The sequence below is a fragment of the Colobus angolensis genome, unplaced genomic scaffold (assembly GCF_000951035.1).
Source record: "Colobus angolensis palliatus isolate OR3802 unplaced genomic scaffold, Cang.pa_1.0 Scaffold160, whole genome shotgun sequence".
NCBI classification, from domain to species: Eukaryota; Metazoa; Chordata; class Mammalia; order Primates; family Cercopithecidae; genus Colobus; species Colobus angolensis.
The window spans coordinates 8,111,385-8,128,512 of NW_012114711.1; the positions used below are offsets into that span (position 1 = coordinate 8,111,385).

Below are 17,128 nucleotides of genomic sequence, written 5' to 3' on the forward strand. Positions count from 1 at the left end.
TGAAAATAATAACTGAATTAACCATGATTTGCACACTTGGGGAGGGAGAAATGTACTCATCAGAAATATAATTAAAATGAAATGCATTTTCCCCTCTAAGTAGCTTATATCTCTTCTAATAAGTCTGCAGAATCAATTTTTCAGGCTCATTCATTTAGCTGTTTTACCTTTTCCTGAATGTATTGCAGAGGATCATCTCTTCTTCAGTAAATCTGCAGCTAGCACTCAGACATGTACTGAGGTCTGTCTGAGACTGATGGGGCTTAGTATTTTCTTCTGCAAGATTAAAATATGCAATTGCTCTGCGCTTCATAAACTCTCTTCCCTGCTTTATTTACACTAGAACACATACATACTCTTCTGTGTACTCACATCCTCTCTCTCACCATCTCCCTCTGACATCCTCTCTTGAAAATCCTATCCCCGGTGAAGTGAAAACTCTGGGCTAGGAAAATGAGAAGAGAGAGAAAGAGGAAATCGAGACAGAGTTGAATATGCTGACACTTTCTTGCATGGGGTTTTCCTGTGTGATTATCCCACTCATAAGTATATATGGAGTCCAAGCCTTCCAGTAAAGGCCTGTTCCTCTAAAATAAACACAAACAAACAAAAAACTAGGAAAGAATGTTATCAAGAGATGCCCTAGGCTGTGGTTATTTAAATTGCCCTGCCAATCCAGGATCACAGCACTCCACCTTTTGCTGTAATGTAGCAGGTATATTGATCCAACCAACTTTTAGCCCCTGATAAGTAGAAAACATGCTGTAAGGCAGCAGTCCCCAACTTTTATGGCAGCAGAGACTGGTTTCGTGGAAGACAATTTTTCCACAGATTGTGGGGGTGGTATGGGGAATGAGGGATGGTTTTGGGATGAAACTGTTCCACCTCAGATCATCAAGCATTAGATTTTCTTGAGTGTACAGCCTACTAGATCACTCACATGTGCAGCTCACAATAGGGTTCACACTCCCGTGAGCATCTAATGCCCTTGCTGATGTGACAGAGGCAGAGCTTAGGCAGTAGTGCTTGCTTGCTGCTCACCTTCTGCTGTGCAGCCCAGTTCCTAACAGGCTATGGGCCAGACCTGGTCCGCGGCCCCAGGGTTGGGGACCCCTGCTATAAGGTACGGTGAAGAATTCAACAGTGTGTAAGCTATGACTCCTCCTGTGGGCACTTACTGTCTGAAGTGGACAGACAACAACGGCATATTTTTAAGTGGCTGCAATACCAAGCTGTTTGTGACCAGAGCTGTAATCAAGCATTGATACATGGAAGTACAAGAAAGGAAGGCTTCAGAGAAAAGGTAGGATCGAGTAGCATCTAGAAAGGTCTGTAGGACTTGGATAGACGCAGCCCGAGAGACCGGGGAACGGGGAGATGTATTTGTTTCCCGTTGCTGCTATAACAAATTACCACAAAGCTTGATGCTTACAACAACATACATTGATTATCTTACAGTTCTGGAGGTCAGAGGTCTGAAAAGATTCTCGCTGGGCTAACACCAAGGTGTTGATAGGGCTGTGTTCCTTCTGAAGGCCATATTCTTTTCCAGCTGCTAGAGGCTACCTGTGGCTCCCGGCCCCTCCCTCCACCTTCAAAGCAGCATTGTCCAGTAGAGCATTTCTCATGCTGCGCCACTGTGGCTCTGACCCTCCTGTTCCCTCTCTCACTCTCTCACCTTTATGGATGCTTGTGACCACATTGGACCTACCCAGATAATCCAAGACAACCTCCCCACCTCACATCCTTAACCTAGTCATACCTGCAAAGCCCATTTTGCCAGGTAAGGTAGCACATTCACAAGTTCTAATGATCCACATGTCAACATGTTTGAGGGGGGCACATTATTTTGCCTGCCACAAAGTAGATTAGTTGCTTTTTATTGTTGTATAACAAATTGCCCCAACATGTTGTGACTTAAAACAATAAATGTTTATTTTCTTACAGTTTCTTGGGGTCAGGAACTTGGGAGTGGCTCCTCTGGATGGTTCTGGCTCAGGTCTTTCATTAGGTTGTAGCCAGGATATCAGCCAGGGCTGCCATCATGTGAAAGCATAAGTGGACCTACAGGGTCCACTCCTTGGTGCTCTTACATGGCTGTCAGCAGGAGACCTCAGTTCCCCTCCACATGGACCTCTCCACAGGTCTGTTTCAGCATCCTCGTGACATGGCAGATGATTTCCTCAGAGCAAATTATTGATGAGAGGGAGAGAGAGAGGAAGAGGAGGAGGAGGAAGCCGCAGTGTTTTTATTAATATCACCTAGTCTCAGAAGGCATGAACCAACAGTTTCAGTCTGCTCTTATTAGTAGCAAGTTGTTAAGTCCAGCCCATACTCAAGGGGAAAGGACATTAAGGTGTACCACTTGGAGGGAGGAGGATCAAATAATTCATGAACATATTTTTAAATTGACACAAAGGGAGTGTGCAGAGGCTGGAGAGTACGGGCTGTGTTCAGGACCCACCACTAGATTGGGATACAAAGGCAGAGTATATGGGGAAGGGGAGTGGGAGAAGTGTCTGGAAAGGTAGATGGGGACATAATTCCATGTGCCACAGAAAATAAAAGACATTACCCGTCAAGATTGGTCTCTAAGCATCTTCTTGCACCTGGATAAATACCTAATTGATTTGAAGGACTGAATGTTTGTCCAGGTTGAAAACAACACTACAACTTAAGTAGAATGTGAGCTTTATAAAAATAAGTTTTATTTTATGAGCTATATGCCATAGTTGAAGACCATTTATTACAATCATATTAGCATATCCTGCAGTGCACACACTCACATTTGATACCGAGCACTCCCTCTGAAGCAAATGCTAGCTTACACAGACCATCATTGAACTTTACCAGATCCATTTTCCCCCCAACTTCATTTTATGAGCTTTTTATACACACACTAGTGTGGAGAGGATATTTCAGATTCCCATGTATCCATCACTCAGCTTCAGCAATTATCAACTCTCTGCCATTCATCTCTTCTGTCCTCTTCTGGAGTTTACATATCCAGATCAGAAATGGGCTTCAGTCCCAGAAGAAACACAATAGCTGTTGTTTCTAGAGCAGATAAATGTCTCAGCTTAAATTTACTTCAGCAATCAACTTCCCAAAAAAAGTACATTGCTACCTAGTGGTTGACTGGGTCCTGGCTGGCTACCCCATTGAATTGTCACATGGGTCATTTATTTTTATCCCTGTCGCTGACCCCAGAGGATCACTAACCTGGGTAACAAGATCTCCACTGCTTCTGCCCTGTGCTGAGCCTCAGTTTCTCTCGTTTAAACAATGAGGGATTCTAAACTAGATGATTGCTCATGGCTCTAAAACTCTACAGTTTGGAAACACTGCCTGTTACCAAGTGCAAACATGATATGGGCGATTAATAAATTACCCAGGGCTCTATTTAATTGCACCATAATTTTATTTTGGTTGGAAGCTCCCAAAGGCTTGGCTGCTGCTACAAGCATTATTATAGGGCCATTGGATTTGTCATTGGCTGCTGTCCCAAAGTTACATGATGACTTCATTGGGAAAAAGAAATATACGATAGAGATCCATTCTCACGTACTCCATGCTTTTCTCTGGAGGGGGATGATATGGAATGAGAAGTTTTGGAAACTTCGCCTCTGACATGGACACTGAAATTATGCCTACCATGTCTATTTTGGAGCGTCACCCTAAGTGTAAAGCACCACTGAAAAAGAGTTCAGGGAAAAAGGCACCCCTGTAACCAAGTGTTTTGTTGTTCTAAGACTGAGAATGCCCGGCCAGCATGGGATAACCTGTGGGCAACAGTGGATTAAGGTGGCAGCAATGTCCAAAGTGTCTCTGTCTCTTGACCTTCTGTGATGGCTTTGCTGCCATGCTCTTTCTCTGCCATAGCTCTGGAGATGGGAATTCTGCTGCTGACCACCAGATCAGCAACTTGTACCCCTCGCTTCCCTGTCCTCAAGAATGATCATCCAACTTCAGGCAAATGGCACAGACTCAATGCCAGGAGAGGAATCATTGCCTTGCTTTTAGGCACTGGCGTGTTAGCGGAGCATGTTGAGCCAGAGAGGAATGTGGAAATGGTACCAGCCCTAGTCTGGGGCCCAGCTGGGCGGACTCTGAATGCTGTATCTCCCCCGCCTTCCCCAGTGCCCCGCACTTCTAAAAAGCTAATTGAATTCTTGGGTCTCTCCAGGCATCTCGTCTGGTCCCGGAGCCCTAGGGGGAACCGAGAACTCAATGTGTGAACTCTGGATAACCCCCAGATTCCGTAGCTGATGGCTGTGACTGGGGTATACAGGGTTTATAGATGCTCCAACTTTTCTCTTTTTCCTCTCTCCTTACTCCACCCCCAATACATCTTCTGTTCCAGTAAGTACTCCACACAAAAATAAACCAATCTGATGTCATTATGTACCAAGTTCAAAACAAACGATCATTTTTACTGTTGTGGTAAAAACCGGGAACAAAAGTGGACTTGTGGGGCAGGGCGGGTGGAAGGGCCACATTGCATTCCTGGCGTTCCCGCTCGGGGTCTCCAACCTCACATGGCTTTGCGTTTGTCTCTGCAGCCCAGCCCGTGTTGTACTGGTGTGCCCGCAACATGTCTTTCTGGAGCAGCATTTCGTTTAACCTGGCTGTCCTGATGAACCTGCTCGTGGCGTTTTTCTACCCATTTAAAGGAGTCCGAGGAGGTACCCATATCTTTAATTTCAAAAAATCTATTAGAAACAGCAGGAAGGCTGTGACTTGCATCTCGATTGTGGTTCCTGGATGTATTGGTGCAATATGGGGGATCCCAGTTATCCACGTTCAGACAAGAGGAGATTGTAGCTGTTACCACACATTTAGTTTTAAATCCAAATTAAATAATTTAACATTTTTATCCATTTTTTTTTAAACCAGGAAAGAAAGAGAAGCAGCTAGATACTATTAAACCTGTGAGAAAGTCTCTTAATCGGCCCCTTGTTTTATATATGAGGAAACTATGTCTCAGAGCAGTTAAGAGATCAGGCCAAAGTCACATAGCTAACTAATGGCAGAGCTAACTCTAAAACATAGATGTCTTGATGCTCAGTCCGGTATGTGTATTCCCACACCGCACTTCTGGAATTGATTTCAGACTAAAGAATTTGTAAGAAATCTCTGGAATATTTTTTTTTTTTGCCAGGGGAGGCAGGACTTGAATGACTGCAGACTGTACAATGTTTAGTCTATTAAGAGCTACCTGCCATTATTCACATAACAAAACATGATGATTATGGTGTTTCTGGATTCCTCCCAGCCCACCTCCTTCCAGGCTACACATTTTGCTGAGAAAAGGCAGACAATTCGGAGGGAGGCATTTTGCTCTTTGGGGCCCCTCAACACATTAATGGCATCCTAGAAGCATCCTCACTTGTGGGGTTCCAGTGGCAGGCATTCAAAGCTCCCCTTCTGTGATATATTCACGGCCCCTTTTCTGACATCCACAATAGCCACCTGGGAGGTCCACCTCCCAGCTAAATTTTTCATCAGAGCTTTTTGGCAGATCACCTCACATACGCATATAACAACCTGCCAGGAACCACCTTGTGTGAAAGATCATGGGATAAAGAGCCCAAACGTAAGACACAAAAACCACACAGGAGTAAGTTTCAGGCTCCACTCTTTAGCTTAATCATACAGACATCAACTGACCAGACATGTATGGGTAATAAGTCAGTTTTAGGACCAATCTGAAAGCAATGACATGTTATGTAATGCTTATGTGCCAAAGTTACCCTTTTGAGGAGTTAGCTTTTCTGTTTGACCTTAAGTTACATGGAAGGCACCATTTGAATCCCCCCCCACCACCCAAAAGTACAATCTAAACACAAGTCCAGGGGGGATTTTTTTTTTAAATGTCATGTCAGGAAGCATGAATGCCCATGTCTGTGTCTAAAAGATTTGACTAGAACCCAGGGCTGCAAGGTTTTCTCTTTGGGGATGTTCACCTTAACCCAGCTGCCAGTCAGCAGAGGTATGTGTGGCAGAGGGCTAGTGAGGAGCTCAGCCAGCTGTGGCAGAGGAGGCCCAGGTCTCCTTTCACCTCAGGGAAGTTGTCATGCTCCTCACAGCAGATTATTCAACCTTACCTTGTCTGTGTTTTCATTTACTCTCCATTGCCTTCAAAGTATTTCAAACAGATTTTATTATTCACCATGTCTGTTTTCTTCACTGGTCATTTGTGGCAGCATTCAGGCCCATTTTGGGGACAGGGAGTTGACAGCCCCCCACCCTTCAGTGACAAGCCTCCTGCCATGGCATTCTTAGACTTAGGAAGTCCAGAGGCTTAAGGTGTCTGCCTGACTCCTGCCGCCCACTTGCCAAGCCACTCTGGGCAAGCCACTTCAGCAAGTCTTTGTCATCCTCTGTGTGAAGAGATGCTTACATTAAGCCCATGGTTGGAAAATTTTGATATGGCTTCAGAAAGTCCTGCAGAACCCAGGGAAAAACAGTTGCCAAACTAGTCAAGATCTCCAGAGCATGTGTTTCTTGCCCATCCAAGCTTGAGATCCCCTGGATGGCATGACTATTGAGGGTCTTTCCAGCTCTAAAATGGTGCATTCTGAATGAGCCATCAACTCAGGCTGGTCTGCAGGAGGCAAGGATGCCTGGTTTGGAATCATGGGCTTTAGAACTTCATGCTGATGGACTAAACAAAAAGCAAAAATCAGAGTTCCTAGGAGATTTGACCTGAGGCTGATCTGACCCAAGGAAGCCTTTGCCATTATCTAGTGGCTGATATTGCCTTAAGTGCATCAATTCACTCTCAGAGGGATTCTTTTTTCCTTTTGTGAGATGCATTGAGGGCATTTTCTATACTCACTGCTAACCATCCTCAGGAGAAGGGTTGTATTAACCCTGCCTAGAAACAAGATCTGGTTTGTTGACCTGAAAGTATTTCGTTGAGCTAATATGTGTTAGAAGTTGTTGCATCCTAAAGACAAGATTTCATAATGTCCCTCTTGAATGTATATAACAGCCATATCATGTGTGCTGATTTTGTGTGGTTCTGTGGCTTACAAGGTTTGTGACTGCCAAGAACCAGTGGCCTTAAAAGCTCCTTTTCAAAACTATCACCGCCCCCACAACTTTGTTTTAGAACTGACAAGTTACAGTCTTTCAAAAGCATGCAACTCAGGCAGCTTCAGATTGCTTACTGAATTTGTGAGCATGCCATGATGGCTAAAGCAAATGTAGTACTACTTTTTAAATGTTTTTATTATTGAAATTGTCAAATATACACACAAGTAGAAAGAACAGTATAATGAGCTACCATGTACCTATCAGCCAGCTTTAACAATTTTGCCTATCTTGTTTCATCTATCCCTGTACTATATTTTCAGAAACATTTTAAAGAAGTCTAGACATCTTGGATTTTTTGTCCATAAATATTTCAGTGTATATCTCTAACTTATAAGAACATTTTAAAATATGTATAATCACCATGCCATTATCATATCTAACAAAACTAACAGCGAATCCTGTAATAGCCTGTCCAAATTCAGATTTCTCCAACTGTCTCAAAGATGTCTTTCTAGAGTTGGTTTTTTGGAATCTAGCACTGTGTTTTTTAACACTGCTGTTATAGTGAGGAGACAGCATTTTTACATTGGCCTCTTCAGGATTTGGGACATACCTTGTACTGGTCACATTGATGATACTGAGATCATCTTAAGAGTCTATTTAAAATGGCATTAAGCACTTCAGAAAATGATAGGTAAGCCACAGACTGGAATAAAATAGTTGCAAAATATATATCTGATAAAAAGTTTATATCCAGAATATGTAAAGAACTCTTACAACTCAATAATAAAAAGGCTATTCAATTAAAACAGTGGGCAAAACATTTGATCAGACACTTCACAGAAGATATATGAATGGCCAGTAAGCACATGAAATGATGTTCAGCATCACTAGTTATCAGGGGAATGTAAATTAAAATCACAACACCATTCCACTGCAAACCTACTAGAATGACCAAATGAAAAAGATGGGCACTACCAAGTGTTGGTGATGCTGTGGATCAGATGGAACTGTCATATACTGCTGGTGGGAAGGCAATGTGATACATTCACCTTGGAAAACAGTTTGGTGTTGTCTTTTAAAGTTAAACATAATACGTAGGATCCAACATTCTACTTCTTTATGTTTGTCCAAGAGAAATGAAAATATGTCCACTCCAAGAATTGTACATGAATGTTTCTAGTATCATTATTTGTAATCACTCCAAACTAGAAACTCATTGACTGTTAACTGGACAAATAAATTGTAATATATCCATACTATAATATACTCAGCAATAGAAAGTACAAAGTATCAATACAAACATGGTAACCTGGATGCATCTTAAAAACTTGCTAGGTGAAAGAAGTCAAGCACAAAAGACTACCTGATAGGATTATTTTCCCATTTTTATGAAATTCTAGAAAGTGCAAAGCTATAGGGACTGATATCAGATCAGTAGTAACTGGGGGTAGGGATGGGGCAAGGCATCACCTGCAAAGAGGCACAAGGAGACTTTTAGAGTGATAAACATGTTCTGTATCTTGATTGTGGTGACAGTTACATGTGGTGGTTTCATGACTATATGAACTGCCAAGATTCACCAAATTTTACCCTTAAAATGCATGGATTTTTAAAAATATTGATTAAGGACCATCGACTTCAGAGGCAAATGGTCTGCAGCCATTTGCTGCATCACCTCGGGCAAGAAATGTCACCCGAGACTCAGTTTCCTTTAGAGTGGACTAGGGACAATAGGCTAAATAAATGGTCATCAACGTCAAGGGCTTGACAAGATTGTCTAACAATTGTTAAATGCTTGGAAAGCAGCACATGTGCCTCAATGTGCACTTCTTGAATTTCCGAGAAACCTCTGCCTCTTTGTCCCCATTCCCCATCAGCTTTGCCTTTTGAAGGATTTCAAAAGGGAAGAGGTAAGTGGCTGGGCGGGGGGAACAGTTGTTAAAGTGAGGCTGAATCCCGGCAGGCGTGGACTCAATGAACTAGGGCAGCCAGCAGCTGCTGGAAGAGCTGTACCCTGCAGAGGTGTCTCCTCCCCAATGGTGCCACAATCCCAGCATCTCTGAAGAAGTGAAGCTCCTTTATATAAGTGGCCTTAATCATGTAGTGCTGCTTGTTTACATCTGAAGGAGACTCAAAATGTGACAGCATTTGAAATAGGGGTGTTTTTTTTTTAATGAGTGTTTTACAGAACTATATTTTTAGCCGTGTTGGCTCATGTTATATAACCAAGCCGTCTCGTGGGACACTCTAAATAGAACTTGCAGTAGCAAGAGATGACAAAAATTGGTATAAGCTCTTTGACTGCAGGGATAATCTAATTGTAGGATGATGCTCATGACACGGAAGTTGCCTTTCTCCTTCCCTTGGAGAAATCTGATTCAGGCAGGGGACCTGCATTTTTCCTTTGCATACTTTTAATAGAAATTAAGTTTAGGCTTCCACGTCGCCTTCTCTGAGTGAAGTGTGACACATGCATGAGTTTTATTTCTCGAACAAGCTTTTCGTGAGTGCCTGCCAGGCACCAGGTACTTCCCTTGGGGAATGTGCAATCGGGTGAGAGAGAGACAAGTAAACTGACCATTAGGAAATAGTGTCCTGTAGGGATGACTGGAAGCAGGGAATATGGAGGAGGAGGGAACTCCTGACGTGTTTTTGTGGGGAGGAAGGGGAGTGGGGCAGGCTTCCTGGAAGAAGTGATGTCAAAGCTAAGACCTGAGATGAACGAGAAGGGAAGAACTTCCCAGCAGAAGGAGTGTGTGTGAAGGCTTGGAGGTCAGGAAACGCTGATGGGGCTGGTTATGGATGGGGCAGAGAACTGGAGGTGAGAGTTGGGACTCGTAAGCCAAAAAAGTTATTGAAGAATCTGTAATGGTGCATGTTTTAGGTCTGTCCCCTGTACTCAGTGAATGCACAGATTTGTGAGAGAACCCTGTTTTGTCCTTGCAGGAACCCTGGAGCCCCACTGGTCGGGCCTCCTGTGGACAGCCATGCTCATCTCTCTGGCCATCGTCATTGCCCTCCCAAAGCCCCATGGCATCCGGGCCTTAATTGCCTCCACAATTCTACGATTGATATTTTCGGTCGGGTTACAACCCACCTTGTTTCTTCTGGGCGCTTTCAATGTAAGTGTGAATACCTTCCTTGTCACTGTTTTTTGTTTGCAGATTAATAGGAATGCCTTGCATTCTGATTCCTAGAATCCTGGCCTGTGCTTTCAGGCCAGAAAAATGTTGTTTGGGGCAACTATTAAAATAGCAGAAGCAAGGGATCGCTGCAGGTGGACGTCTCCCTCTTGAGCTCCTCATGGTGCAGTGAGCCTTGTAATGTATCCCTTGGACATCAGCATTCTCACTGTTAGGGACTATCCCTGTCAGGAGATAGGCAGAAAAAGTGGTAGCACTTTGAGATTTAAGTTAGTTTTGCCAATCTGGTTAAAGGTTTGTTGGGACAGGAGATTTTAGACAGTAAGTGAAATGATCAAATATTAACACAGCACCCACTTCTGGAAAGGGCCACATAGAAAAGAGGGGAGAGGTAAGAGGGCCTGGCCAAATACAAATACAGGGCAGGTAGAGAGGGAAGAGGAGAAGCAGAGACAGTTATTTAAAAGTCAGTGGCGACATTTAGAAATGCTGTTTCACTACCATTGAAAGATAGAAGCCAATTTCATCTCTGGGAGAATTCTTAGGACAAACTGATATAAAACCATACATTGGAGAGATTTCCTGGTGAAGGGACGGAGAAAATTTGGACATGTGAGGCACTGGAGGATCTAAAAATGCCTTCCAGGGGTTTCTGCCCTCAGCATATAAGGAAGCTGAGGTCCCATGCAAAACTGGAAGTGATACTGCAAAATAATAGAGTAATTCAGTGCAACAGCAAGTGTCCCAAAGGGAGTATTCATATGGCACAGGCAGCAAGGACTTTAGAGGAGAAGAGGCCATGTCCAGCTGAAAAGCTTATAACAGGGAGGAGGCAGGATGGAAGTTAGGGCTTAAGGAATGGAGGGCCAGGCTCAGTGGCTCACATCTGTAATCCCCGTACTTTGGGAGGCCAGGTGAGCAGATCACTTGAGGTCAGGAATTTGAGACCAGCCTGGCCGACATGGCAGAACCCTATCTCTACTAAAAATACAAAAATTAGCTGGGTTTGGTAGCATGCACCTATAATCCTAGCTACTCAGGAGACTGAGGCAGGAGAATCACTTGAACCTGAGAGATGGAGGTTGCAGTAAGCCGAGATCATGCCACTGTACTCCAGCCTGGGTGACAAATGGAAACTCCATCTCAAAAATAAATAAATGAACAAATAAATAAATAATAATTAAAAAAAAAAAAAAAAAGGAATGGAGAGGATCTGGCCATGAAGCAGGGATTGAGAAGAGTGTTTTGGTTTTGAGGGCTGCATAGGCCAGGGCAGAACAACGGGAAAGCCCTGGATGTTATCAAGAGACAATAAAGACTTTCACCTCATTTGTGGTCGGTAGTGATCAGTAGGAAATGATCCTGTATGAGTCACTTGCAGCACTGAATTTTAGGATAAAGCAACTGGACTCCGTCCCCCAGGTCAGCATTCCCAGAGCATATTCCACGCTGATAAATATGAGGTGAAAAAAGGGTCCGGTGATTGAATCCACATGAAAAGCGCTGGGGCAAACACACCATGGCGGCTTTCATTACTGCAGGCTCCCTCGCAGACTTTACTGTGCTAATGTGGATCAGGAACCTCCAAGGAAAACAGTGTATTTCTGTTTCCCAAACTTATTTTCCTGCAGTTTTTTGTAAGTATCACTTGAGATTAGTGTTGTCTAGAATATATGTTGGAAACTCTGTTCCCAGTAGTGGAAAGTGCCTGAGGTGTTTTTGAGCCAAGAAATGGTCCATACAAAGAAGTGTTCTGGAGAAAATGCGTTCGGTATGGCATGCTATGCGGATTCATCGGGAGGGACTAGAGGCAAAGAGGCTTTTTAGGGGCTGTAGCGGCGCTTTGATTGGGTTTGACAAGCCTGAGTCTTAAACATGGTGTACAAGAAAGAAGGAAGGTATGGACGTCAGAAATGGGAAGGAAATAGGCTGGGCACCGTGGCTCAAACCTTTGTAATCCCAGCACTTTGGGAGGCCAAGGCGGGCAAATTGCTTGAGGCCAGGAGTTCAAGACCAGCCTGGCCAGTATGCATGTGAAACCCCTCTCTACTAAACAAAATACAAAAATTAGCCTGGCATGGTAATACATGCTCGTAATCCCAGCTACTCGGGAGGCTGAAGCATGGGAATCTCTTGAATTTGGGAGGTGGAGGTTGCAGTGAGCTGAGATGGTGCCACTGCACTCCAGCCTGGGTGATAGAATGAGACTGACAAAAAAAAAAAAAAGAAAAGAAGAAAAAAAGAAAGAGAAAGAAAGAGAGAGGAAGGAAATAGTAACAACACATGGTGGGCACAGAGTCAGAGCCTTACCCCACCCAGAAAGCAATGTGCTTGTATTAGTTCATTCTCACATTGCTATAAAATGCCTGAGACTGGGTAATTTATAAGAAAATAGGTTTAATTGGCTTGAGGTTTTGCAGCTATACAGGAAGCATGGCAGCATCTGCTTCTGGGGAGGCCTCAGGGAGCTTTCACTCATGGCGGAGTAAAAGCAGCAAAGTTGGAGCTGGAACAGGAGGGAAGCGGATGGGGAGGCGCTACACACTTTTAAACAACCAGCTCTCTATCACTATAGTGTATCCAGGACAAGTGGCGCTAAACTATTTATGATCCAGTCACCTCCCACCAGGCCCCACCTCTAACACTGGAGATTACAATTTAACAGACTTGGTGGGGACACAGAACCAAACCATACTGCCACTCTGGGTCCCTTTTTCAGACAAAGAGGGTATCACTGTGTTGATTGGGTAATGAAGGAGGCGAATATGGCTCCAAATTTTCAGTCACAAATGATTGTGAGAAGAATACTTTGGCCATCTAAAATGAAGTCATGCCAAGATCTAGTTTTCAGGGTGAAAATGCATTTAAATTGTTGAACTACTGGGCTTCAGGTGGAAAGACAGGCTGTTAAACGTTAGCTGGGGCATTTGGAAATACATGACCAGAACTACGTATCGGTGTGGGGAGGGGAATGTAAGGATTGCCTACAGCGAGAGGAAACCATTTAAGAAGGAAATACAAAAGAATTACATAAACAACTAGGTAGAAAAAATGTTCAGTACTTCAGAGGCTGTCTTCTATGGACTGCCTAGTTCTTTTTTCCTTTGGCCTTCTGTGATAATCATTCCACAGTTACCACTTCTTTAAGACAAATCAGGTGGGGGAAAGACTCAGCTAAGAATTAATTACCATTTATAACAACATGAGCTGGGGTGGGGGGCAAACAGCTATAATAAATAATTATTTAGAGTGAATTTTATTTTACATATTTTTTTGAGACGGAGTCTTGGTCTCTCACCCAGGCTGGAGTACAGTGGCGTGATCTGGGCTCACTGCAACCTCCGCCTCTTGGGTTCAAGCAATTCTCCTCCCTCAGCCTCCTAAGTAGCTGGGACTACAGGCGCGTGACCCCATGCCCGGCTAATTTTTTGTATTTTAGTAGAGATGAGGTTTCACCGTGTTGACTAGGCTGGTTGCGAACTTCTGAGCTCAGGCAATCCACCCTCCTCGGCCTTCCAAAGTGCTGGGATTATAGGCGTGAGCCACCACGCCGGGCCTAGAGTGAATTTTAAAAGAGAGAAGCACCCACATGGAATGTATGGGAGAGGGAAAGTAGCTGTGGACAGAGACAGAGAAAGAACATTGGAGTTCTGAGAGCTGGAGGAGGAGAAGGCAGGGTCCTAAAGCCCAGCTGGGAGAGTGGTAAGCAGGGTGCGGTGGGAGCCTTGTCACACTGCAGGGAGCTGGGAAAGATGCTAAGAGCAGACAGGAAGACTGCTGGGTGCGCAGAATCCTTGGAGACTTCACATGAGCTACCTCTGTTGAGAGGTGGGGATGGGAGCCAGATCTCAGACTAACAAGCAGAGTCCAGCCGCAGGCTGAGACCACAAATAGCAGCTATTTCCTGGGGAAGCAATGGAGAAAACTAGGGCAGAAGTTAGAGGGGAGAATGGATTCAGGTGAAGTGGATCACCCTGTTAAGATGGCAGGAGCTGGGGTGTGTTTGAGGTCCTGTAATGTGTGATGTCACCCAGGGCACCATCTGCCCCTCCCTGAAACCACATCATCACGGATCATCCAGAATCGGTGCTACTTTCCCACCCTATGAAAGCCCCTCCACTAGCAAAGGTTAGAATTTTGGATAAAACTGGCAGATTGAATGCTTAGCCAGTCTGAGAAAGCCAGCAGCGATCTGTGGGTGTCGGCTTCCTCGCTTATCTGATTGCCGAGAAGCTCACTTACACCAACCTACCAGATTAACTGGCAGTATTTCCCCCGCACCTGTGGCCGAGGGAGCTAGAGTAGCAGAAGATGGTTTGACCAAGTGCATCCAGAGAGGCTCCTCTCTGGCCTCCTCCTGAGCCAAGTTTTTCTGTCAACATATTGCTAGAGATGGACTTCCAGGCATTGGGGTTTCTGTCAACGGTGGGACTATATCGCACGGTAGTTCAGTTAGGACTCCTTCAGGTGCAGATACCGGAAACCTAATCCATGCTAGCCTCAGCAAAGGAGAACACGTATTGGTTCCTTTTGACCAAGAAACCAAGAGCCTTGCTTCAGGCACAGCTGATACAGGGGCTCAGACAGTGTCCTCAGGGCCCAGTTCCTCCTTGCCATCTTTTGGCTCTGTGTCCCCAGTGCTGGTGGTGCCTTCAGTGTTGGTAATGTGGCAGCTCCAGAGTTTACAGCTGCACAGGTTCAAGGTTGGTGGGAAAGAACAAAATTATCTTTTGCTGCAATCCCAAGAAAGAGCTCAGCGGACATCATTGGCTCCATTTGGTCCTGTGTCTATCTCTAAACCAGTCATTGTACCCAGGGGAATACAATATTGTGATGGCCAGGTTGGAGTCCCACCCAGACCTCAAAGACTGCTACTCAGAGGGGAAATTAGAAGTGATTCCCAGAAGAGAGGGCAGGGGAATAGAACTCATCCTGGAGTCCCTTATGTTTCTTCCCCCAAGAAAATTCTTGTTTTTCCTGTGGACTTAGGAGCAATGAAAGGCAAGAACTGATCACTGCTCATTCAATTGCCACCTTTCCAGTGCCTAGAATGTAACAAGTTCAGAAAATGCTTTTGATCATTCTGATCACAGGGTTCGTGGATTGAGGTGACTTCTGTGTTTGACTAACTCATATAAGAATGTTAGAAATGATTCATATCTCATTTTGAAAATCATAATCTCAGTATGTGTTAATTTTGTTTTTGCCATAGAGAAATGCTACTTGATTACTGTTGCACATGAAGTTATTTCACTACCATGTAATTTGTAATATGCCTGAAAAGCAAAGTAATGAAATGACTTAGATCTGCAAATGGTTCTTGGTGGGTTTGGTGGGCACCGGGTGGAAAAGGAAGCGTTTGTTTGGGCATGGTGACTGAAATACATCTGTGTGAGACACTCTCTTTGCTCTCATGAAGAGTTTGGCACAGTCCGTGCCATCTGACTGGTCCTGTCATTGTTCTCAGGTCTGCAATAAAATCATCTTTCTAATGAGCTTTGTGGGCAACTGTGGGACGTTCACAAGAGGCTACCGAGCCATGGTTCTGGATGTTGAGTTCCTCTATCATTTGTTGTATCTGGTGATCTGTGCCATGGGGCTCTTTGTCCATGAATTCTTCTACAGTCTGCTGGTGAGTACCTGGTGTGGAAATATTTTATGTGTGGGGAAACTAGGAAAGGGTCCTATGTCCTCTCTCTCATCACAGACCCTTCCTTTTCATGGTGATTGGTGTGCCTGGTCCATCAATATTGAAGCTCCACAGTTTGCAGCCTTTGGGGGATCTGAGAGGAAAGCTCCACAGGAATTGGGTCAGCCCGGGAATTCAAGAGTCGCACAACTGCACTGTGTACTGTGCAGTCCAAATCTGTTAATTCTCAGTAATGGAAAATGCCCGCAGTAGGTTCAGATGTTTCCTCTCCATGCACCTTTGTTTTTCTTTACTTCTTAGACTCAGCCAGCACTTATACCAAGAGGAGTGTTTTTGAGGCTGTCATCCAACAGTTCTCATGGAATCCATTTCTCGTGAACACATGTAGCGACTATAAGAGTAGGAGCTAGTTTTGAAGCCCCAGAATTCATGATCATGAGCTCAGTAGATTTATTGGTCCAGGAGACCCTTTCAGTAGCAGTTACTTTGTTCCGATATGAGCCAGGTGCTGAATGTCTTGACAGTCTATTAAACAAGCTGGTTCCATCACCTTCCTCCTAAGCATGTTTTTAAATTACAAATCAAATAACTGCTTACTTTCCTGTAGTTAGAGGGAATCTAGACCTGTGGCGTTGTAGATAAGAAACCATTTTCTTGTGCCTACATAAAATGACAGGAAGCATAAAATTGACCTATCTGCAAGCAACACCGTAAAGAGCCTAGAAATATTAAAATATTTGTGAGGACAAAAATGATCAAGGCCTCGGGGTTGACTTACAAAGAGGGAGGGACTTGCAAAAGGCAGAGCAAGGAAAGCTCTTCAGGGAGGTGCTTAGAAAATCCCTCCCAAGCATGTATGAGAGGCATCCAGCCACAATCTAGTTTGATCCTATTGCATTTTCTAAAAGTGAACTGAGGTAGTAGCATCATCAGAAGCTGGGAGTTACTCTTATCTTTCTGTAATAGGTTAGAGATTTGAAAGCACAAAATGCAACTGTGTGAGATGCTCCCTTCGCTTAACATACTTGACTGCCTTGTGCCTCAGTTTCCTCATCTGCAAAATGAGAACAGTGTATCTCCCTCACAGGGCCGTCATAGGGATTACATGCAGCTGTTCAGGTCAGGGTCTTAGAATAGCACTGCCGAACGATTGCCAGCTATTATTATTGCCTTTGTCATTCTATATTCCTTCCCCCGTCCAAAACACCATAAGGAATTCACCGTTCAGATCACTAGGATTAGCTCATTCCATTAGTGGTGGATTTTGGCAGGCTAAAGGGAATGGATTCTT

At 44.2% G+C, this 17,128-nt stretch overlaps 1 protein-coding gene across 1 annotated transcript in view; it reads left to right on the forward strand.

Moving 5' to 3' along the window:
• The window catches only part of ITPR1 (inositol 1,4,5-trisphosphate receptor, type 1), a 355,819-nt gene that overhangs the window by 298,674 nt on the left and 40,017 nt on the right, over window positions 1–17,128 (forward strand). Inside the window, exons 52-54 of the mRNA XM_011937251.1 lie at window positions 4,563–4,685; window positions 9,991–10,166; window positions 15,655–15,819. Coding sequence (XP_011792641.1) covers window positions 4,563–4,685; window positions 9,991–10,166; window positions 15,655–15,819 — 464 coding nt within the window. The remainder of the gene's footprint in view (window positions 1–4,562; window positions 4,686–9,990; window positions 10,167–15,654; window positions 15,820–17,128) is intronic.